This window comes from Vulpes vulpes, chromosome 14 (genome assembly GCF_048418805.1).
Source record: "Vulpes vulpes isolate BD-2025 chromosome 14, VulVul3, whole genome shotgun sequence".
In the NCBI taxonomy this organism is placed as follows: Eukaryota; Metazoa; Chordata; class Mammalia; order Carnivora; family Canidae; genus Vulpes; species Vulpes vulpes.
This window is the reverse complement of record NC_132793.1, coordinates 14394398-14412404: the sequence shown is the minus strand read 5'-3', so window position 1 is coordinate 14412404 and position 18007 is coordinate 14394398. Positions and strand designations below refer to the sequence as shown.

The following is an 18007-nucleotide window of genomic DNA, read 5'->3' as shown; positions in this document are numbered from 1 at the left end:
GCCTGGAACACCCTCCTGTCTCCCTCCCGGTCTAGCTCTTACTCATCCTTCAGTTCTCAGCCTACTCGTCACTTCCTCTGGGAAGCCTTCCGTGACCTCCCAGGCTGGGCTGAATGCCTCTCTTGTATTCCCACAGTCCCTAGTTCATCTTCAGTCACAGAATTTACCACTCTCAGTTGGAAATTCCTGAATACTGGTTTATCTCTCCTGCCTGTGGGTTCCCCGAGGGCAGAAGTGGTGACTTAGTCTTTGTCTACTCTTCCCTCCCTCCACATGCCCATGCTGGCACATGGGAGAGATTCAGTAAATATGTGTTGACTGAAGATGCATGAGTTGCGTAGGAGTTGCCAAATGGGTCACTTCTCCAAGAGGTGGAGTATCCTTTGGGCCTTGGGCTGTAGTATTCTTTATCTTTGCCTCTGGGAGAGAGCATGCTTCCACCCCAGAACACCAGCATGGTCCCAGTTATGGACAAGGAGGGGAACCTGGAGAGTCTGGGGTGCCCTGCTGAATGAAGAAGGACACCCAAGAGCAAGGAAGCACTCATGTGTTCATTAAAAACTTAGTATGTGCCAGGAAGTGCACTAGGCTCTTTATACATGTTGTCAACTAAAATGCGGCTAGCTCGGTTTTTCCAATGTGCAAACTGAGGTGCAGGGAGTTAAAGTGGCCACACAGCTGGATGCGCAGACACAGGGATGACAACCAGTTGGTGCTGGACCCCTGATGGGAACCTCTGCCTTCTCAGGTGATGGCAACCCCAAGGAGAGCAGCCCCTTCATCAACAGCACTGACACAGAGAAGGGAAGGGAGTATGATGGCAAGAACATGGCCCTGTTTGAGGTGGGTTGCTGGGGTCTCCCCCCTTCCCCAGTTCATTTCCTCATTCATCTGCCATCCCTCCCTCAGGAAGTGTTCTTCTCTCCACTTCCTCCTCAGGTCCACCTTCTTCTCCTTCCCATTACCCCTGATACTCCCTCGCCTTATCCCACCATCTTCTTTCCCTGTTTTCCATGCCTCTCCCTCCTCCTTCCCCATGTCATCCCAACCCCAGTGGTTTGCCTTCCTTGCCCCCATCCCTCCCTGCCTCCTACCATGTAAGTCACCTGGCCCTCCCCCAGGCCCCAGAGTCTTATCACTGCCACCCTCCCCTCACAGGAGGAGATGGACACCAGCCCCATGGTGTCCTCCCTGCTCAGTGGCCTGGCCAACTACACCAACCTGCCCCAGGGAAGTAGGGAGCATGAAGAGGCAGAAAACAATGAGGGTGGAAAAAAGAAGCCAGTGCAGGTGATGGCCTTGGGGAAAAATGGATGAGGGAGGAAGGAGGGGTAGAGGGGATAAAGGATGGGGAGACAAAAGAGTGTTAGTTGAAGGGATGGATGATGGAGGCAGAAGGATAGGAGTTAGGGGTTGAGGGTGAGGAAGAGATGGGAGATGAGGGATAGAGATGGAAGGAGAAGGGGGGAGAGGGAAGGGGGGTAAAAACCAGAGGGAGGAGGGGTGAAAGGATGGGGATGGAGAACGGGGAGAAGGAGTGGGTCTGGGACGTTCATAGTGATTAGGAGCTGCAGAAACTGATGCTGGCGTCCTTGGCAGGCCCCACGCATGGGCACCTTCATGGGCGTGTACCTCCCGTGCCTGCAGAACATCTTTGGTGTCATCCTCTTCCTGCGACTCACTTGGGTGGTGGGCATCGCAGGCATCATGGAAGCCTTCTGCATGGTCTTCATCTGCTGCTCCTGTGTGAGTGACACCTTCCCTTTCCCACCCCCTGACCACTGGGTCAGAGCAGGGACCCCAGGGGTGGCAGGGGGTGGGGAAGCATGAGACTTGAGCTTTTTATAGGAACCACTGTGTATGATCTTTGAGAGTAAATTAGGTCTGACTGGTCCTTCCTGCCTCTCACAGGCTGGTCCCTGATGGCCGCTAACCAGGTTTCACCTAGATCTGTGTTTGCATGTGTGTGAGTGAGTGTGTGTGTATAATTATACAAGTAATGCAGATTCATTGATGAAAAAGATAGGCGTATAGAAGGAAATCAAGTCCACCTAGAAAACTACAGTTGTTAATATTTTGGTAGGCTCAGACTCACAAAACATGAGAGTATGCCACAAACAGCTTTGTAACAGAATCCTTTCCACCTCCCTAAAAAGTCAAATATTTACTAACCACCTCCTTCTCGTCATGTTTCCATTCCCTCACATGTGACCCTTGAGCCACATCTGCGTGTGTGATAGCCAGTACTGATGCTAGTACACCTATTTTATTTCTTTTTAACTTTTATTTTGACATAATTTCAGACATGGAAAATTTGCAAGAATAGGAAAAATGTTAATACATTATCATATTTATTCCATCCTCTCTGTAAGTACCTTTTCCCTCCTGAATCTGAGAGCAAGTCGCAGACATGATGCCTCTTTATCCTAAATCCTTCAGCGTGTGTTTACTAAAAACGAGGACATTCCCTTACATAACCACAGTACAATTATCAAACCCAGGAAACTAGTGTTGATACATTAATGATGTCTTAACAGTGACACATTAATAAGGTTTTATCTGCAGGCCTTATTCAGATTTTGTCAATTGTCCCAATCATGTCCTTGGTAACTGAAGAAAAATTCAAGAGCATGTTTATACTCATTTATGAGATTGTTTTAGCCTCCATTAATCTGTAACAGCTCCTCCTTTGTCTTGCATGACATTGACACTTTGGAAGAGTATGAATCAGTTAGTTTGTATAATGTCCTTTGGTCTGGGTTTGTCACGTATCTGTATCTGTTCACGATCAGATTCAGCATATGCATTTAGGCAGGAATACAGTATATATATTTTATTTTATTTTTTAAAAAATATTTTATCTATTCAACAGGGAGAGAGAGAGAGAGAGAGAGAGAGAGAGAGAGAGAGAGAGAGCCCAAGCAGAGAGAGTGGCAGGCTGAGGGAGAGGGAGAAGCAGGCTCCCCACTGAGTAGGGAGCCCAATGATGTGGGGGGCTCAATCCCAGGATACTGGGATCATGATCCTAGCCAAAGGTAGTCACTTAACTGACTGAGCCACCTAGGCACCCCTACAGTGTACCTATTTTATAGATAAAGGCACCAAGGCTTAGAGAAGTGAGGTGACTTGTCCCAGGTCAGACAGCTGGTCAGAGGCCAAGCTGGGATTTCCAGAGCTCTCTGATGCTGTAGCTTGTGCTTCTCCTGTGTGCATGGTGAATAAGAGGTTTTCTTGACAAGAAGGACTTGGCAGGAGTAGAAGTTGGAACAGGACCAGGGAGAAGCTCAGCAAGGACTTGTGGGTTTGGCAGGTGTTTATGGGGTAGGAAGGTTTGGCCCTTTCCCAGGGCACTGCGGCCCCCACCCTAGCTGCCACTCTGATGATCTCTCTCCTCACAGACCATGCTCACGGCCATCTCCATGAGTGCAATTGCAACTAATGGTGTTGTACCTGGTATGTGATGGGGCTGCTTGAGGGGAAAGGGACCTGGATGGTCGGGAGGGGTGCCTGGATGGTTGGAAAGAAGGACAGAGCCACAGGATTCATGGGTTGTCAGGACCAGGAGAGGCAATATTGCAAGCCTGGGGGCTGGGCTGTGATTTGGTGGGGTGGGTGGGGGCAGCAGTATTAAGCAGAAGGGAGGGAAGCAGTTTATGGAGTTGAACAGGTCAATGCGAGATCTCCTTTTTGCCTGAGACCCTCCTCTCTGTCATCCTATTTTTCTGAGCCATGACCTCCTTAGAGGGGTAATTAGCAACATGGTAATTAGTGCTGCAAAATCCACTCAGAGTGGCTGGCTGAGTCTCCCACCAGTCCTAGGCTGCACCGTGTAAGGTGTGAGGCCCAGAACAACTCCTTTCTCACCTCTGTCCCTGAGCCCCCTCACCCTCAATGGCAGCCCAGCTCCCCTTGAACTTCTTGCTGACATTAGGTTCTTTCTGCAGCTGGCGGCTCCTACTACATGATTTCCAGGTCTCTGGGCCCAGAGTTTGGGGGCGCCGTGGGCCTCTGCTTCTACCTGGGCACTACCTTTGCTGGGGCCATGTACATCCTGGGCACCATCGAAATCCTACTGGTGAGAGGGGTCAAGGAGGAGGTGTGGGGTTCCAGGCTGTCAGTCAGTTAACCAATGCTTCCTCGTCTCCTCCTGGGGAGAGGTCCAAACCACTCAGTGAGGCCAAAATGAAGTGTAGTTCTGTCTTTAAAGAATTCACAATCTAGTTGGGGAGACAAGATACGATAATTACGTAATGTGAACAACTGTCGTTCATTGGGCTCCCACTGTGCTCTCAGCAGAGTTCCAATTGCTTTACAGTCATTATCTTGAGTCCTCACAAGGATCAAGTATTATTATGCCCATTTTACAAATGAGAAATTCAGAGAGGTGACATGACTTGCTCAAGGTCATTCAGCTACCAAGTGGCAGAGGTGGGTTGTTAAGAGTAAAATCGTGGTAGAAATAATAAAAATAATGTCACATCATAGCTACGTAGTAGATGATTGCCTACCACGTGCCTGGGACTGTGCTGATTTCTCTGTGGATGTTCATTGTCCAGGCAGGCTGGTGCTGGTGACCAGTGGGTTGCAAAAGAGAAGAATTTGAGATGAGGAAAGCAGAGTTCAGGGAGTTTAGGGAACATGTGGAAGGGATATGAACCTGTGCTTTTCTGACCCCAAAGCCAGTGCTTTTCCACTCTACCACACTGTCTTGGAGAACTAGAACTAAAAGATGCAGCTTCTGGGTTTGGGGCAGAATGGAGGAGTATGGGGACAGGGAGGATGGATGGCAAATAAAAGACCCAAAGAGCCAAATTCTGAGAGGATAATAATAGACCTCCATGACTTAAAACAATTAAATAATTTAAAAATTATTATAAAAGCAGTTCTGCCCATTGTGTAAAATTGGAAAAATACCAAAGAATGTAAAAAGGGAAATAACAATTGCCCGAAATCACCATTAACATTTGGGTGTATTTCCTTCTATTTTTTTTTTGTTTTAACTATATGATATTGTATTCTGTCTTTGTAATGTAGAATTCTATAGATATCCCTAAATAGCTAGAAACTCCCTTTGTAAATAACATTTAGAATGAAAATAACTTTTTTTAAAGAGCATAAACATTAATAATAATAAACATGGAAGTTTTAGAAAATATAAATGTATGTGCCAAAAGAATACAGATGATCACATTTCCTCTTATCAGTGGATGCCATTTCCAGTCTTACACTTCTGTAAATATGCTATGATGAGCGTATTTTTTCCAAAGTGCTTCCTGCACTTCAGGTTATATCCTTGGGGGTGATTCTTAGTTGGTTCTTGCTGTGTCACTCACCTGACATCCTTGCCTCCTTTCCACAGGCTTACCTCTTCCCAGCTATGGCCATTTTTAAGGCAGAAGATGCCAGTGGGGAGGCAGCAGCCATGTTGAACAATATGCGTGTATATGGCACCTGTGTGCTCACTTGCATGGCCACTGTGGTATTTGTGGGCGTCAAGTATGTCAACAAGTTTGCCCTTGTCTTCCTGGGTTGTGTCATCCTCTCCATCCTGGCCATCTATGCTGGGGTCATCAAATCTGCCTTCGACCCACCCAACTTCCCGTAAGTGCTGTTGCTCTGAGCCTAAGGCATTGTCCTTCTTCTCCCTGGCTCCGTTTCAGGGTCTGTGATGCCAGCCTCTGCCAACCTCCCTCACCTCATCTCTCAGAATCTGAGTGATTGTGGATTCACAGCAACCTCCCTTGGGAGGGAAAATCTCCCCTGGTTTGGGGGAAATCTCTACAGGGTGGGGTAATGTTCCTGGAGGTTGGCACAGTTTCCCTTTTGAGGGTCAACTGCTTGCTGGTGGGGTGGACTTAAGAAGAATCAAGTGGGATGATTTCTGAAGGAATGACTGTTTAAGTTAGGAAGCATTTCCTGGATGGGGACAAATTCCTGGAATAGGACAACTTATTAGTGTTGTCATATTCTCTATCCTGGGAAAGGTCACAGAAGAAAGGGTCTAGAGGCTCAGATCTCTGTGGGTTCTGCCTCTTTAGGACACATTCCCTTAAAATCTCACTGCTAGGACGGCGTTCAGAGACTGCTGTCCGTGGTGCTGAAACACAGCTTTGCACTAAAACGGTGCTTTGCGATGGCTGCATATTAAAATCACTTGGGGAGCTTTGAACAAACACCAACTCTGTGCTCCATCCCAATTAAATTAGAATCTCTGGATATGGGGCCCTGGGATCTGTGTTTTTTAGAGCTCCCCCATGGTTCTATTGTGAAGCCAAGACAAGGTTATGTCCCTCCCCCATCTTCCTCCCTTGTTTCTCTCCCTAGGATCTGCCTCCTGGGGAACCGCACACTGTCTCGCCATGGCTTTGATGTCTGTGCCAAGCTGGCTTGGGAAGGAAATGAGACGGTGACCACAAGGCTCTGGGGCCTTTTCTGTTCCTCCCGTTTCCTCAACGCCACCTGTGATGAGTACTTCACCCGAAATAATGTCACGGAGATCCAGGGCATCCCTGGCGCTGCCAGTGGCCTCATCAAAGGTCTGGGGGAGGGAAGAGGGCTGATGTCCAGGGAACACTACAGGGATTGTGGGTTAAACGGTCAGGATTAAGGAACTCTCCTTGGGATTCACTTAAATTCAGTCAGTTTTAATTGAGCACCTACTCTGGGCCATGTTCTGTCCTTGGCATCATGGAGGAAGAGAGATAAAAGGGAGCCTTCAAGTATCTTACCACCTAGTAGGAATGAAAGTCATTAGTTTAACAACTATTCACTAAGTGTCTACTTAATGTCTAGCACTGTGCTGAGCACCAGGAATACGACATAAATAAGTCATAGTCTTTGGCTTCAAGGAGTCTAATGGCAGACACAGATGTATTAGGAAATAAATTGTGATATGAGTAGATGTAGATTCAATGAACAGAAACCTTACAGGGGAGAGATGGGTCATGTGTATAAGGTGGCAAGACAAGGCTTCCTAGACTCCTCTGAGGAGGATTTTGGGGAAAAATAAGAGATTTTGAGTTATACTAGGGGAATAAAGGACTTAAGGCAGAAGAACAGCTTGCCTGAAAGCATGCAGACAGAGAAGAGCATATTGTGTCTTTCCAACCACAAATAATTTAGTATGACTGGGGCATAAAGTACAAAGGAAGGAGGGGCAAGAAATGATGTTGGAGAGGCTGGCATAAGCCAGATTGTGGCAGGCCTTGGAAGCCATGTTAGGGGTTTGAACCATGTCCTGAGGGCAATGAGGAGCACCAGAGGGTTTCAAATAAGGGATGAGCATGGTCAGATCATTTCTAAAGGTTCACTCTGGCTTATCATATGGGTGAGGTAAAAGGGAGAGAGAACAGAGGCAGGGAGTCCAGGAGGATGCTAATGCTGAGTCCAGGTGAGAGATGCTGTTTTTCTAACTTAGAGTGATGGAGTGATGTCAGTGGGAGTGGAGCAGTGGTTCTTCCCCAGGGCTGTTTTGCCCGTCAGGAGACATATAGCAATGTCTGGAGACATTTTTTGCCATCACAACTAGATGGTTGTTACTGGCATCTAATGCGTAGAAGCTGTGATTTTGCTAAACATTCTGCAGTGCTGTAGGATAGCTCTCCGTAACAAAGAATTATCTGACTCAAAATGTCAATAGTGCAGAAGTGGGGGAGCCCTGGAAAGGAGAGAAGGGGCATATTTGAGAAATATTTAGAGGAATGATGGACAGAAGTTGGAGATGGTTTTGAAATGGAGGGGGGAGGGGAGTAGTTGAGGGCAACATAAAACTGTCTGAATTGATGGTGATGCCATTTGTTGAGATAAAGGATACAAAAAAGGTTTGAGGTGTCTGGGCACTGAGATCAGTTTGAGAATGTTAAATCGGTCAGAGATAGGTCTTTATGTGTTTTTTCACCCCACCAGACTGGACTATTTGAGGGCAAGGACTAGATATGATTCATGTACAAAGCCTCTACACATGACCTGGCCCAAAGCAGGAGTTTAGGAAATGTTGGTGGAAATAAAACAGAGCCAAGGCCTCCAGGAGGAGTGAGAAGTGGCTGACCTTGGTCCTTCTTTTTTGCCCACCCCACCTCCTGGCCCTATAGCTCTAGCACCCCGATTTCTGGTCTTCCTCATGAACATCTTGTCTCCCCCCACAGAGAATCTTTGGAGCTCCTACCTAACCAAAGGGGTGATTGTGGAGAGGCGTGGGATGCCCTCGGTGGGCCTGGCGGAGGGCACCCCTATCGACATGGACCATCCTTATGTCTTCAGCGATATGACCTCCTACTTCACCCTGCTGGTTGGCATCTACTTCCCCTCAGTCACAGGTGAAGGGGAGCTCAGAGAGGGAGGACTCAGCCTGGGAGTGATGGGTAGAGAGAGTCAATGATGATGTGGGGGAATTTCTTAGTCCTACAATCTCATCACATAGACAGGAGCTAACAGTCCAGTTCCCATTGCACAGATGAGGGAATTAAGGCCTGGGGAAGCCAAGTAATGTGCCCAAGTTCTCACACTAGGTGGTATGCCAGGACTAGATCCCAGGCTTCCTGACTCCGAGGCTGCTGTCCTTTCTTCTTATTCTGTCTGGTCTCCTGTGGACACTGTTCTAGCTGCTCCTCTGTTTACAGGAATCATGGCTGGTTCTAACCGCTCTGGGGACCTACGGGATGCCCAGAAGTCAATTCCCACTGGCACCATCCTGGCCATTGCCACCACCTCTGCTGTCTGTATCCTGCACTGCTGGGCTGAAACCATACTGGGTGGGGAGGCCTGGAGGGAGGGCATCTGAAGCCTCTGCCTCCCGCCCAGCTGGTTTGGGAGGAGAAAGGGGAACGTCACCTTGGGGATTCTCCTTCATCCTCTGCTACAGATATCAGCTCCGTTGTTCTGTTTGGGGCCTGCATTGAGGGGGTCGTCCTGCGGGACAAGTAAGTAAGGGAATCAGAGCTGATCCTGTTCTGGGTGGTGGGTATAAGGGGGCAAGTTCTGGGAAACAGACCCAGCAGGGAGTGCTGAGCCTGTGCAAGGGGAATTGTGGGAGGGAGGTCACAGGGGACTGCTTGCAAACCCACTTTCTTATATTTTATCTTTCTCCTGTCACTCCAGCTCAAGAAGTTTGGATTCTCTCTCTCTCTCTCTCTCTCTCTCTCTCTCAGATAATGCTACTTCCCTTTTTTTTCTTTAAAATCTATTAACCCATTTAACATTTCCTAGATGTCTGTTTATTGATCACTGTCCAGAGTTCTGGGGGGAATAAACATAAATGACACATGCTTCTTGTCCTGGAGGAGCTCTTTCAGGGCTGGTAACCATAGTCAACAACAGATTTGGAATGTGGAGCAGCAGAAGTGGGATAAAATAACGTACAGGGGCTCTGGTAGTACAAGGAGACTGCAATTCAGTGTGCAGGGGGCTGGGGAGGAGGAGGTGATGCTGGAAGTGCCTTCTACACATTTTCTCATTTATCCTTCTCACTTCAAATGTTGAGTAGAGATTACTTAGGTGACTAGGAGTGGGAAGGGCACTCTAGGCAGTGGGAACAGCATGAACAAAGGTGGAGGAGAGAAATAGCTGTGTGTGTGTGTGTGTGTGTGTGTGTGTGCATGTGCATGTGGGTGCCTGTAGCTATAAGCAATTCAGAGCTTCTGGAACATACGCTTTTGAAGGATGTGGGCATGTACCACTAGCCGGGTGAAGTAGGAGGTCTTGTCACAGAAGTCAGTTTCCATGGTGCCATCGTGGCTTCTGTAAGGGGAATGAGGCTGGAACCAATTCTGGAAGCCTGGTTTTTGGTACCAGGACATTAGAGCTTTATTTTATAGAAGATGGGGGAAACTCTGACAGGTTTTAAGTAAAGGAGTGACTTGGCCAAATGGACAATTTGCACATATTGCACTTATTCACTTTTAGGGCAACTTAATCTCCACTTATTTCATTTGATCGTAGACCTCCCACAGGATTCCAAAAGATTCAGCAGATCATCCAGTAAAACCCTTCATCTGTAGTCCTTTAGCAATGGCCCATTTGAGCAAACCTCTGGTTATACACTCCAGTGACAGGCTCTCTCTGCCTACAGAGGCAGCATCTTTCAATTTAAGATAGTGTCATTGTTAGAAAATGCTTTACTTTGATTCTCACACTGCATAACCATGACCATATGATGAGACCAGAACCCCATTTTTCAGATGGAGACACGTTCTAATAAGCTAAGAGATTTTACCAGATTAACATAGTTTTACACAATTGATAATTTTTTATTTTTAAAGATTTTATTTATTTATTTGAGAGAGAGAAAAAGAGAGAGAGAGAGAGAGAGAGAGAGAGAGCACAAGCAGAAGGAGCAGCAGGCAGAGGGAGAGGGAGAAGCAGACTCCCTGCTGAGCAGGGAGCCTGATGTGGGGCTCAGTTCAAGGACCCTGGGTTCATGACCTGAGCTGAAGGCAGACACTTAACCAACTGAGCCACCCAGGCGCCCCCATAATTGACCATTTGCTCTAATCACTTTTGGCATCTTGTTCCAGGCATGCTGCTGAGCATTTTACCTGTGCTATCTCCTTTTATCTTGTCACCAATCATATGAGATAGGTTTATAATGGTTCTGCTTTACAGCTGAGGAAGCTGAGGCAAGGAGAGAGCAAACGAATTGCCCAAGACCACACAGTCAGAAAATCCCCAGGGCCTTACAAGCCCTGTCTCCTCCCCTTGCTCCTTTGGAGCCTAGCTCTGGAGTGGGCATACAGCTGGTCCTGAGGTTGGTGTGGGAGACATGGCCTGGAAATTGAGGCAGTATTGCTCATCCAGCATCTCCTATCCCCTTGCTGCTTCATTCCAGGTTTGGAGAAGCTGTGAATGGCAACCTGGTGGTGGGCACACTGGCCTGGCCATCCCCCTGGGTCATTGTCATCGGATCCTTCTTCTCCACCTGTGGGGCCGGGCTGCAGAGCCTCACGGGGGCCCCACGCCTGCTGCAGGCCATCTCCCGGGATGGCATCGTGCCCTTCCTGCAGGTCAGTGGGAGGTGGAGTGTGAGAACAGCCCATCCACTACACCAGCCAGCCAAGCCATTGCCCAGAGAGGCCACCCAGTGAGCCTATGCCCCCCGAGGCCCTTCCGCTCTTACTGCCACTGAGAAGAATGGGTGTGCCTTATTTGGGATTTGGCTCATGGCAGTGCCATCTCTTGGGGCAGAGTTGTCTGCTCTGAGGGGAGAAACAAATGGCCCTCCTTTGGCTGAGTGATCAGATAGGGAGGCAGCCAAAGGGCAAGCTCTCTCCATGGTGCTTAAAACAAAAAAGATTTATGGAGCACACGGTCATGGCCACTTGCTGGCTCCCGGTGCTCCTCTCTATCTGTCCCACAGGTGGTTCTTTTCTCCTTAAGTGATCATTCAAACTTCATTGCACTGAGGTACCAATGCCAGAGTGAGAGAGACAGAGCCAAAGCCTGGCATCCCCTTGCGTATCCCTTGAAGGATGAGGAATACAGCATCCGCTCCCCATTTCCTCACTGATTAGGGGATTTCTGCCTCTGTTGCACTGATTCCCAATATTGGAGGAGAGATGAGACATCTCTAAGATCTCAGACCTCTGCGATGGTTGCTTTCTCTCCAGGTCTTTGGCCACGGCAAAGCAAATGGAGAACCAACATGGGCCTTGCTCCTGACTGCCTGCATCTGTGAGATTGGCATCCTCATCGCATCCCTTGACGAGGTCGCCCCCATCCTCTCTATGTGCGTGCTGGCCTCTTTCCCTCCCAATAGCTCTGAGGGAGGGGGCGTGTCTCTCTACCTGGATCCTCTGGTTGTGACCCTGGATAGCCCACCCAATTGTTTTAACTGTCTTTCGTTATATGGAGATTCATTCCCACATGGATCAAGGTGTGTTGTAAGGGGATTTGGCCTTTGAATCCCTTCTGAAGCACGAGAATGTGATTTGATCACCTCCTCAAATTCTCATTCTTTCCTGCCCTTTCTTCTCTTATGTTTCTCTTTCTCTTTCTGCCTCCCTTTGCATCTCTGTCTCTTCTGGGTCTTTTCTGTGTTCTAGGTTCTTCCTGATGTGCTACATGTTTGTGAACCTGGCTTGCGCAGTCCAGACACTGCTGAGGACACCCAACTGGAGGCCACGCTTTCGATATTACCACTGGTAGGTGCCCTGTCCCCTTCCCTGCCTGACAGAACCACCTTCTCATCTCCACCCCAACCCCCACCTCACCGCAGCCCATCCCCTAGGTCTAAGGATCCAAAACTCAAATAGGGATTTGACATTCCTCCATGTCTCCAGCTTTTGTAGCCCAACTAGCATGAGAAGGGTTCTGGAGAGGGTCTCCTTCCCTACCCCATCTAACTCCAGCTGTCTGAGCCCCGGCACCAGGGACATTTCTGCCAGGGCTCAGAAGCTGGGTCTTCCCCCCATCATCCAGGACACTCTCCTTCCTGGGCATGAGCCTCTGCCTGGCCCTCATGTTTATCTGCTCCTGGTATTATGCCCTGGTGGCCATGCTCATCGCTGGGCTCATCTACAAGTACATCGAGTACCGAGGGTAAGCATAGGAAGCGGGGGTGGGGGGGGTGGGGGGGTGGGGGATGGGGATGGGTGAGAAGGGGTGGGGATAAAGGAAAAATGGGGAAGGGGAAGGAGCGATGGGTGGGATTGGGAGACAAAAGGGAGGAGCTGAAGGAGGGGTGAAGCTTTGAGAAAAGGAGGTGGCAGGATGGCTGCACATCTTCTGCCTTGAGGGAGCTGCTTCAGTGTGTGTGGTTCTTACTGATGCCCTTGGCTTTCTTTCCTGGTTGATCCCCCTCGGGCCCCTAGGGCAGAGAAGGAGTGGGGCGATGGGATCCGAGGCCTGTCCCTCAGTGCTGCACGCTATGCCCTCTTACGCCTGGAGGAAGGGCCCCCACATACAAAGAACTGGAGGTATGTGGCCAGGCACTCATGGTAGGGCCCAGGGGAAGGACAGGAAGGGAGCAGGGTCTGATCCTCCTCATCTGCTTGGTATAATCAGTACCATTCCCACCACAGTGGTTTCCTTCTCAGCCCCAGCCGAGTCTGACCTTTCTTACCTGCAGCACCTGGGGCCGGGCTGAGCTACCATTGTTTCAGCCTTCCATTCATTCCACCATGTGTTTAAAAAATGTATGAATGCATGGTGTGTGCCAGGCGCCCTTCCAGTCTGTGGGACCTAGTGAGCTAACGGTTCCATGGAGAAGGCACACACAGAGACAGATGAATGTAATGCCATGTAGCATTTGTTCTGGGAGAGGTGGCCTCATTCACTTTGAGAGTTAAAGAGACTCCTAGAAATCTCTAGACTAATAATAATCCCTCTACTTTATTTGTGTGAAAATCAGGGGCCAGAGAGGGTCTCATAGAAGGCTGTATTGGAAGCAGAATCTTTACTTCCCTCCTCTCAACCCAGGGTGTTTTCTAGCTGAGGGCTCTGCGAGCTTGGCCCTCACTCATCTCCCTCAGGTCACTTTGCTGAGAGTAAGGCCTGAACTCTGAACCATGCCGAGCACATAGTTAGCTGGCGCTTGCTGATGTCTGCTAACCTGGGGCTACCAGAGACCAGGGCTTTGTGTGATCTGTCTGTGAATTCTTAAATTCTTGACACAGGGTCTAGCCCAGGGTGCTTAGAGAATGCTCTTGAACTGAATAGATGAATTTGTAAATGGACAGTGGCAGGTGGATGTTAGATAATTAGGTGAATAATGCATGTATAGGTAAATTAATATGGATACAAGTGGGTGACTGGTGGATAAAATGGATGGGTGGGTGAATGGATGGATGGATAAAGTGAGGTGGATGGGGAGATGAGAAGGTGGGTGGGTGGATGTGCGTGTCTGGTTGGATGGGTTGATGTTCAAGGAAATGGATGGATGGATGTTTAGGTGGATGGGTGAGTGATGGGGGTATAGGTGGGTGGGGCTATAGAGGACAGATGGCTAGTAAACTCACCGGGGTACCGTGTGTGGGTGTGTGGTGGGTGGTGGGTGGAGGTTGGGTGGGTGTTGAATGGCTCACACGACCTTGCATCCTCTGCAGGCCACAGCTACTGGTGCTGGTGCGTGTGGACCAAGACCAGAATGTGGTACACCCACAGCTGCTCTCACTGACCTCCCAGCTCAAGGCAGGGAAGGGCCTGACCATTGTGGGTTCCGTCCTTGAGGGCACCTTTCTCGACAACCATCCCCAGGCCCAGCGGGCAGAGGAGGTGAGCCGAGGTCCTGGTGGGAGCGGAAGGGCAGGGCACTCAGGAAGACAGGTTTCTCTCTCTCTCTTTTTTAAAGGTTTTATTTATTTATTTATTAATGAGACACACACACACACACACACACACAGAGGCAGAGACACAGGCAAAGGGAGAAGCAGGCTCCCTGTGGGAAGCTCGGTGCGGGACTCGATCCCAGGACCCTGGGATCACGACCTGAGTCAAAGGCAGATGCTCAACCACTGAGCCACCCAGGTGCCCCTAAACAGGCCCATTTTATGGATAAAGAAACTGAGGCTTAGATAAGTCAGGGCATTTGTCTAAGGACAGAAAACAGAGACCCAGGTTAGGACTACTTGACTCCTGCTCCAGACTTCTCCCTGCCAAAATAGGAATCTTTCAAGTGCTTCTACATCCCTGATTCTTGCGATCCCTACACTACATGGAGTTGGCACTGTGTACACTTAGTACAGGAAGAAACAGGCCCAGAGAGGGAAAGCAGCTTGCCGAAAGTCACAAAGCTGGCTAGAATCACAGCTGAGATTTATGCCTGGAACCCTGGCTCTGGGTCACCTGCTCCTGTCCCCATCCACGGGCCCATGCTCTCAGAGCAGTGTCCAGAGCCAGGGTGGGCAGGGGCAGGCCCTTCTGCATTATGGGGCAGTCGCAGGTGTCTGGAACCTGGTGGGTGGCGGAGGAAGTGGGTTCTGTCTTTGATCCCTGCCTCTCTCCCCTTGGGGCTATGGCTAGTTGTGGAGGAAGGAAAGGGGGCCAGAGGGAGGCAGGGAGAGATGGGGAGGGGCACCCCTAATGGCTTGTGACAGTTGCTGTTTCTGCCTCACTGGGCCGTTCACACCAATCTGTCAGGGCCCAGAGCTGGAGGCCTCCACTGGGCAGCTTCCCTCAACATGCAGTGGCTGAGAATGTGCTGTGTACTAGGCATGGGGAGATGGGGGATGTATGAGACTGAATCCCAGCCCTCAAGGCGCTCACAGGCTAGTGGGAAGCTGGAACACACCCAGAAGGCTCTCAAGCCCGTCTGCTGTTGATAGGGGCTTCACTGGAGGTCACATCATCAGAGCAATAGAATGTGTTGAGTGTTTACAGTCTGTCAGGCAACATTCTACCTTACATCATGTCTTGTAATCCTGCCTGTTTCTAAATGAGGTAGCCGTCACGACCCCCATTTGACAGATGGGAAAACTGAGGCTTGTAGAAGTTAGGTGATTTGCCCAAGGTCCCACAGCCAGGAGGTGGCAGAGGTAGGAGCTGAAGCCCTCTGGCATCAGGGTAGTAGTTCAGGGTATGGGGGATGGAGTCAGGGCTCTGGAGTGGAATGGGACACCCATTAGCATGTGGCTGCAAGCAAGTCTTCATTCTTTTGAGCCTCAATATCTTCATCTATAAAACGAGAGCACCAAAAACACTAACCTCATAATCCAGGTGCAATGTACATTTAAAATGCTTATCATTAATGCTGACTTTTAAAAGTTGTTAAAAGCAAATTGGGCACGCAGAGGAGCCCGGTTCCATTCTGGTCTGGGTGGGGGGTGGTTTCTGAGAAGCTAACATTTGGGTTGAGCCAGGTAGGGTGGAATATACAGTGGGAGGGAGAGGTCTGGAAGGTGGTGGAGGGCTGGCAGTGCTGGCAGGGTGCGGGGAAGTGTTGGGTAAGGTCGTGCAGAGCTTTGATGGACCAACAAGGAATGGGGGCCATGGGTGATGGGGAGCCATGCACGATTCTGGCGCCAGAGGCTGACCTGATCGGAGCTGAGCTTCAGAGAGATGGGGGTGATGGAGGGGAGAGACAGGAGGAAGGGAGGCCCGAGGGGGAGGGGCTGTGCAGTGCCAGGGAGGCCTGAGGCTCAGCCTCATCTGACATGCTGCCACCCCCTCCCCGCCCCCTAGTCCATCCGGCGCCTGATGGAGGCAGAGAAGGTGAAAGGCTTCTGCCAGGTGGTGATTTCCTCCAATCTGCGTGATGGTGTGTCACATCTGATTCAGTCTGGGGGCCTTGGGGGGCTGCAGCACAACACCGTGCTCGTCGGCTGGCCCCGCAACTGGCGGCAGAAGGAAGATCATCAGACGTGGAGGAACTTCATTGGTAACACTGAGTGGGCTGGGGGCAGTGGCGGGCTGTGGCTTCTCCTTCTTGGGCCCTGGGGCTATTTCCTAGACATGACAAGTGTGGAATATGCAGGTGTCGGTGCTCAGAGCTGGCCCCATGCCACAGAGGCTGTGCTGGGTGCTGGGGACTCAGATGTGAACTCAGGGTAGTCTGGGACCCTGCAGAGCTTGGTGGGCCCTGGGAGGGAGTCAGTGGAGGGCAGTGGAAACAGCTACAGCCACGAAGTCAGAGAGGCCTGGGTCTAAACCTCGCCTCTGGCCCTTCCTAGCTGTGTGCTGGTTCACCAGTGACTTCCCCTCTCTGAGCACTAGATTCCTTGGTAATAATATAACTACCATTTGTAGACTGTTCTGTGTGTGGACAAGTTGAGGCTTTCTCTAAGCCTCTCGTCCCCTCAGCAGTCCTGTGAGGGCTACTACCTGTTATCTCCACTTTACTGGTGTGAAACAGAGGCACAGAGAGATTGAGGATCCTGCTCTAGGTCATGCAGCTGGTTAAACTAGAGGCTGCCCTGCTGACTCCAGGCTCTTCTGTGTCCTTTATAGTTGGGTCATAGTTAGAAGGCAGTTGGGAGGATAAATGAGGCTGCGCACAGAAGAGTTCCTAATAGGAAGGGCAGGTGGTGTTATTGCCACTTAACAGATGGCAAAACTGAGGCCCAGCAAGGTTGAGAGGCTTTCCCAAATCCAAACAAGATTAAGTGATGAAACCTACATGGATGCTGGTTTTCTGATGACTCAGGCAAAGGCCAAGGCAGGGTGGGGTGAGACGCTGGGAGCCAGGAGCCTCTGTGACTGCTGCTTGGTGCGGGAGGGGACCAGGATCACTGCTTTCCCATCTGGCCCTCTCCCTGGCCTTCCCCAGAGCTGGTCCGGGAAACCACAGCTGGTCACCTGGCCCTGCTGGTCACCAAAAACGTTTCCATGTTCCCTGGGAATCCTGAGCGCTTCTCCGAGGGCAGCATTGACGTCTGGTGGATCGTGCACGATGGAGGCATGCTCATGCTGTTACCCTTCCTGCTGCGGCACCACAAGGTGAGGGCGCTCATGGCTCCCCGGCTCTGGCCAGGGCCGGCCTCCCCAAGAGCTCCTGGGAAAGCAGGCTGATCACCTCCCTTAAACTGAGATGTTAGGAACTGATTTGGTCTCCTCTTGCAGGTGTGCTTGCATTGTAAAGGAGAGCAATGCTCCACCCAAGCAAGGGATACTTTAATGGGGGACCCTTACCTAAGCAGGGGAGTTTCTGTAGGGAGAGGCCGCTGAGATAGAGGATTTCGGGTCTGTGTGTATGTGTGGGAAGGTGGGTGAGAAGGGCGAGGGACGGGGCCTCTCGAGGTTCTGACTCTGGATCTCCTCACTCCATCTGGGCTGGACCTTTCTGGGTCCCCTTCTCCCCTCCAGGTCTGGCGGAAGTGCAAGATGCGTATCTTCACGGTGGCCCAGATGGACGACAATAGCATCCAGATGAAGAAGGACCTGACCACCTTTCTGTACCACTTACGTATCACCGCAGAGGTCGAGGTGGTGGAGATGGTGAGTGCCCAGGAGCCATCCCTGAGCCTTCGGAGTCCTCCCTGGTCCTCTTTCCTCTTGGCCCCACACCAAATAAGGCAACTCCCAGATCCATCAGCTGATGATGGTGGATCCCTTCCCCACCTTCTCCACCTCTCAGACTCTC

The 18007-nt window shown here is 50.3% G+C and overlaps 1 protein-coding gene across 2 annotated transcripts in view; it reads left to right on the top strand.

The window, feature by feature from the left end:
* SLC12A5 (solute carrier family 12 member 5) overlaps window positions 1-18007 on the top strand; it is a 34689-nt gene that overhangs the window by 12708 nt on the left and 3974 nt on the right. For both annotated transcript variants that reach the window (XM_026014593.2, XM_026014594.2), the window contains exons 2-20: window positions 749-843; window positions 1159-1290; window positions 1600-1746; window positions 3399-3453; window positions 3945-4075; window positions 5360-5601; window positions 6325-6536; window positions 8145-8315; window positions 8619-8717; window positions 8861-8918; window positions 10823-10997; window positions 11601-11719; window positions 12036-12134; window positions 12412-12531; window positions 12804-12908; window positions 14037-14205; window positions 16111-16306; window positions 17195-17364; window positions 17731-17862. In XM_026014593.2, coding sequence (XP_025870378.1) covers window positions 749-843; window positions 1159-1290; window positions 1600-1746; window positions 3399-3453; window positions 3945-4075; window positions 5360-5601; window positions 6325-6536; window positions 8145-8315; window positions 8619-8717; window positions 8861-8918; window positions 10823-10997; window positions 11601-11719; window positions 12036-12134; window positions 12412-12531; window positions 12804-12908; window positions 14037-14205; window positions 16111-16306; window positions 17195-17364; window positions 17731-17862 — 2627 coding nt within the window. The remainder of the gene's footprint in view (window positions 1-748; window positions 844-1158; window positions 1291-1599; window positions 1747-3398; window positions 3454-3944; window positions 4076-5359; window positions 5602-6324; window positions 6537-8144; window positions 8316-8618; window positions 8718-8860; window positions 8919-10822; window positions 10998-11600; window positions 11720-12035; window positions 12135-12411; window positions 12532-12803; window positions 12909-14036; window positions 14206-16110; window positions 16307-17194; window positions 17365-17730; window positions 17863-18007) is intronic.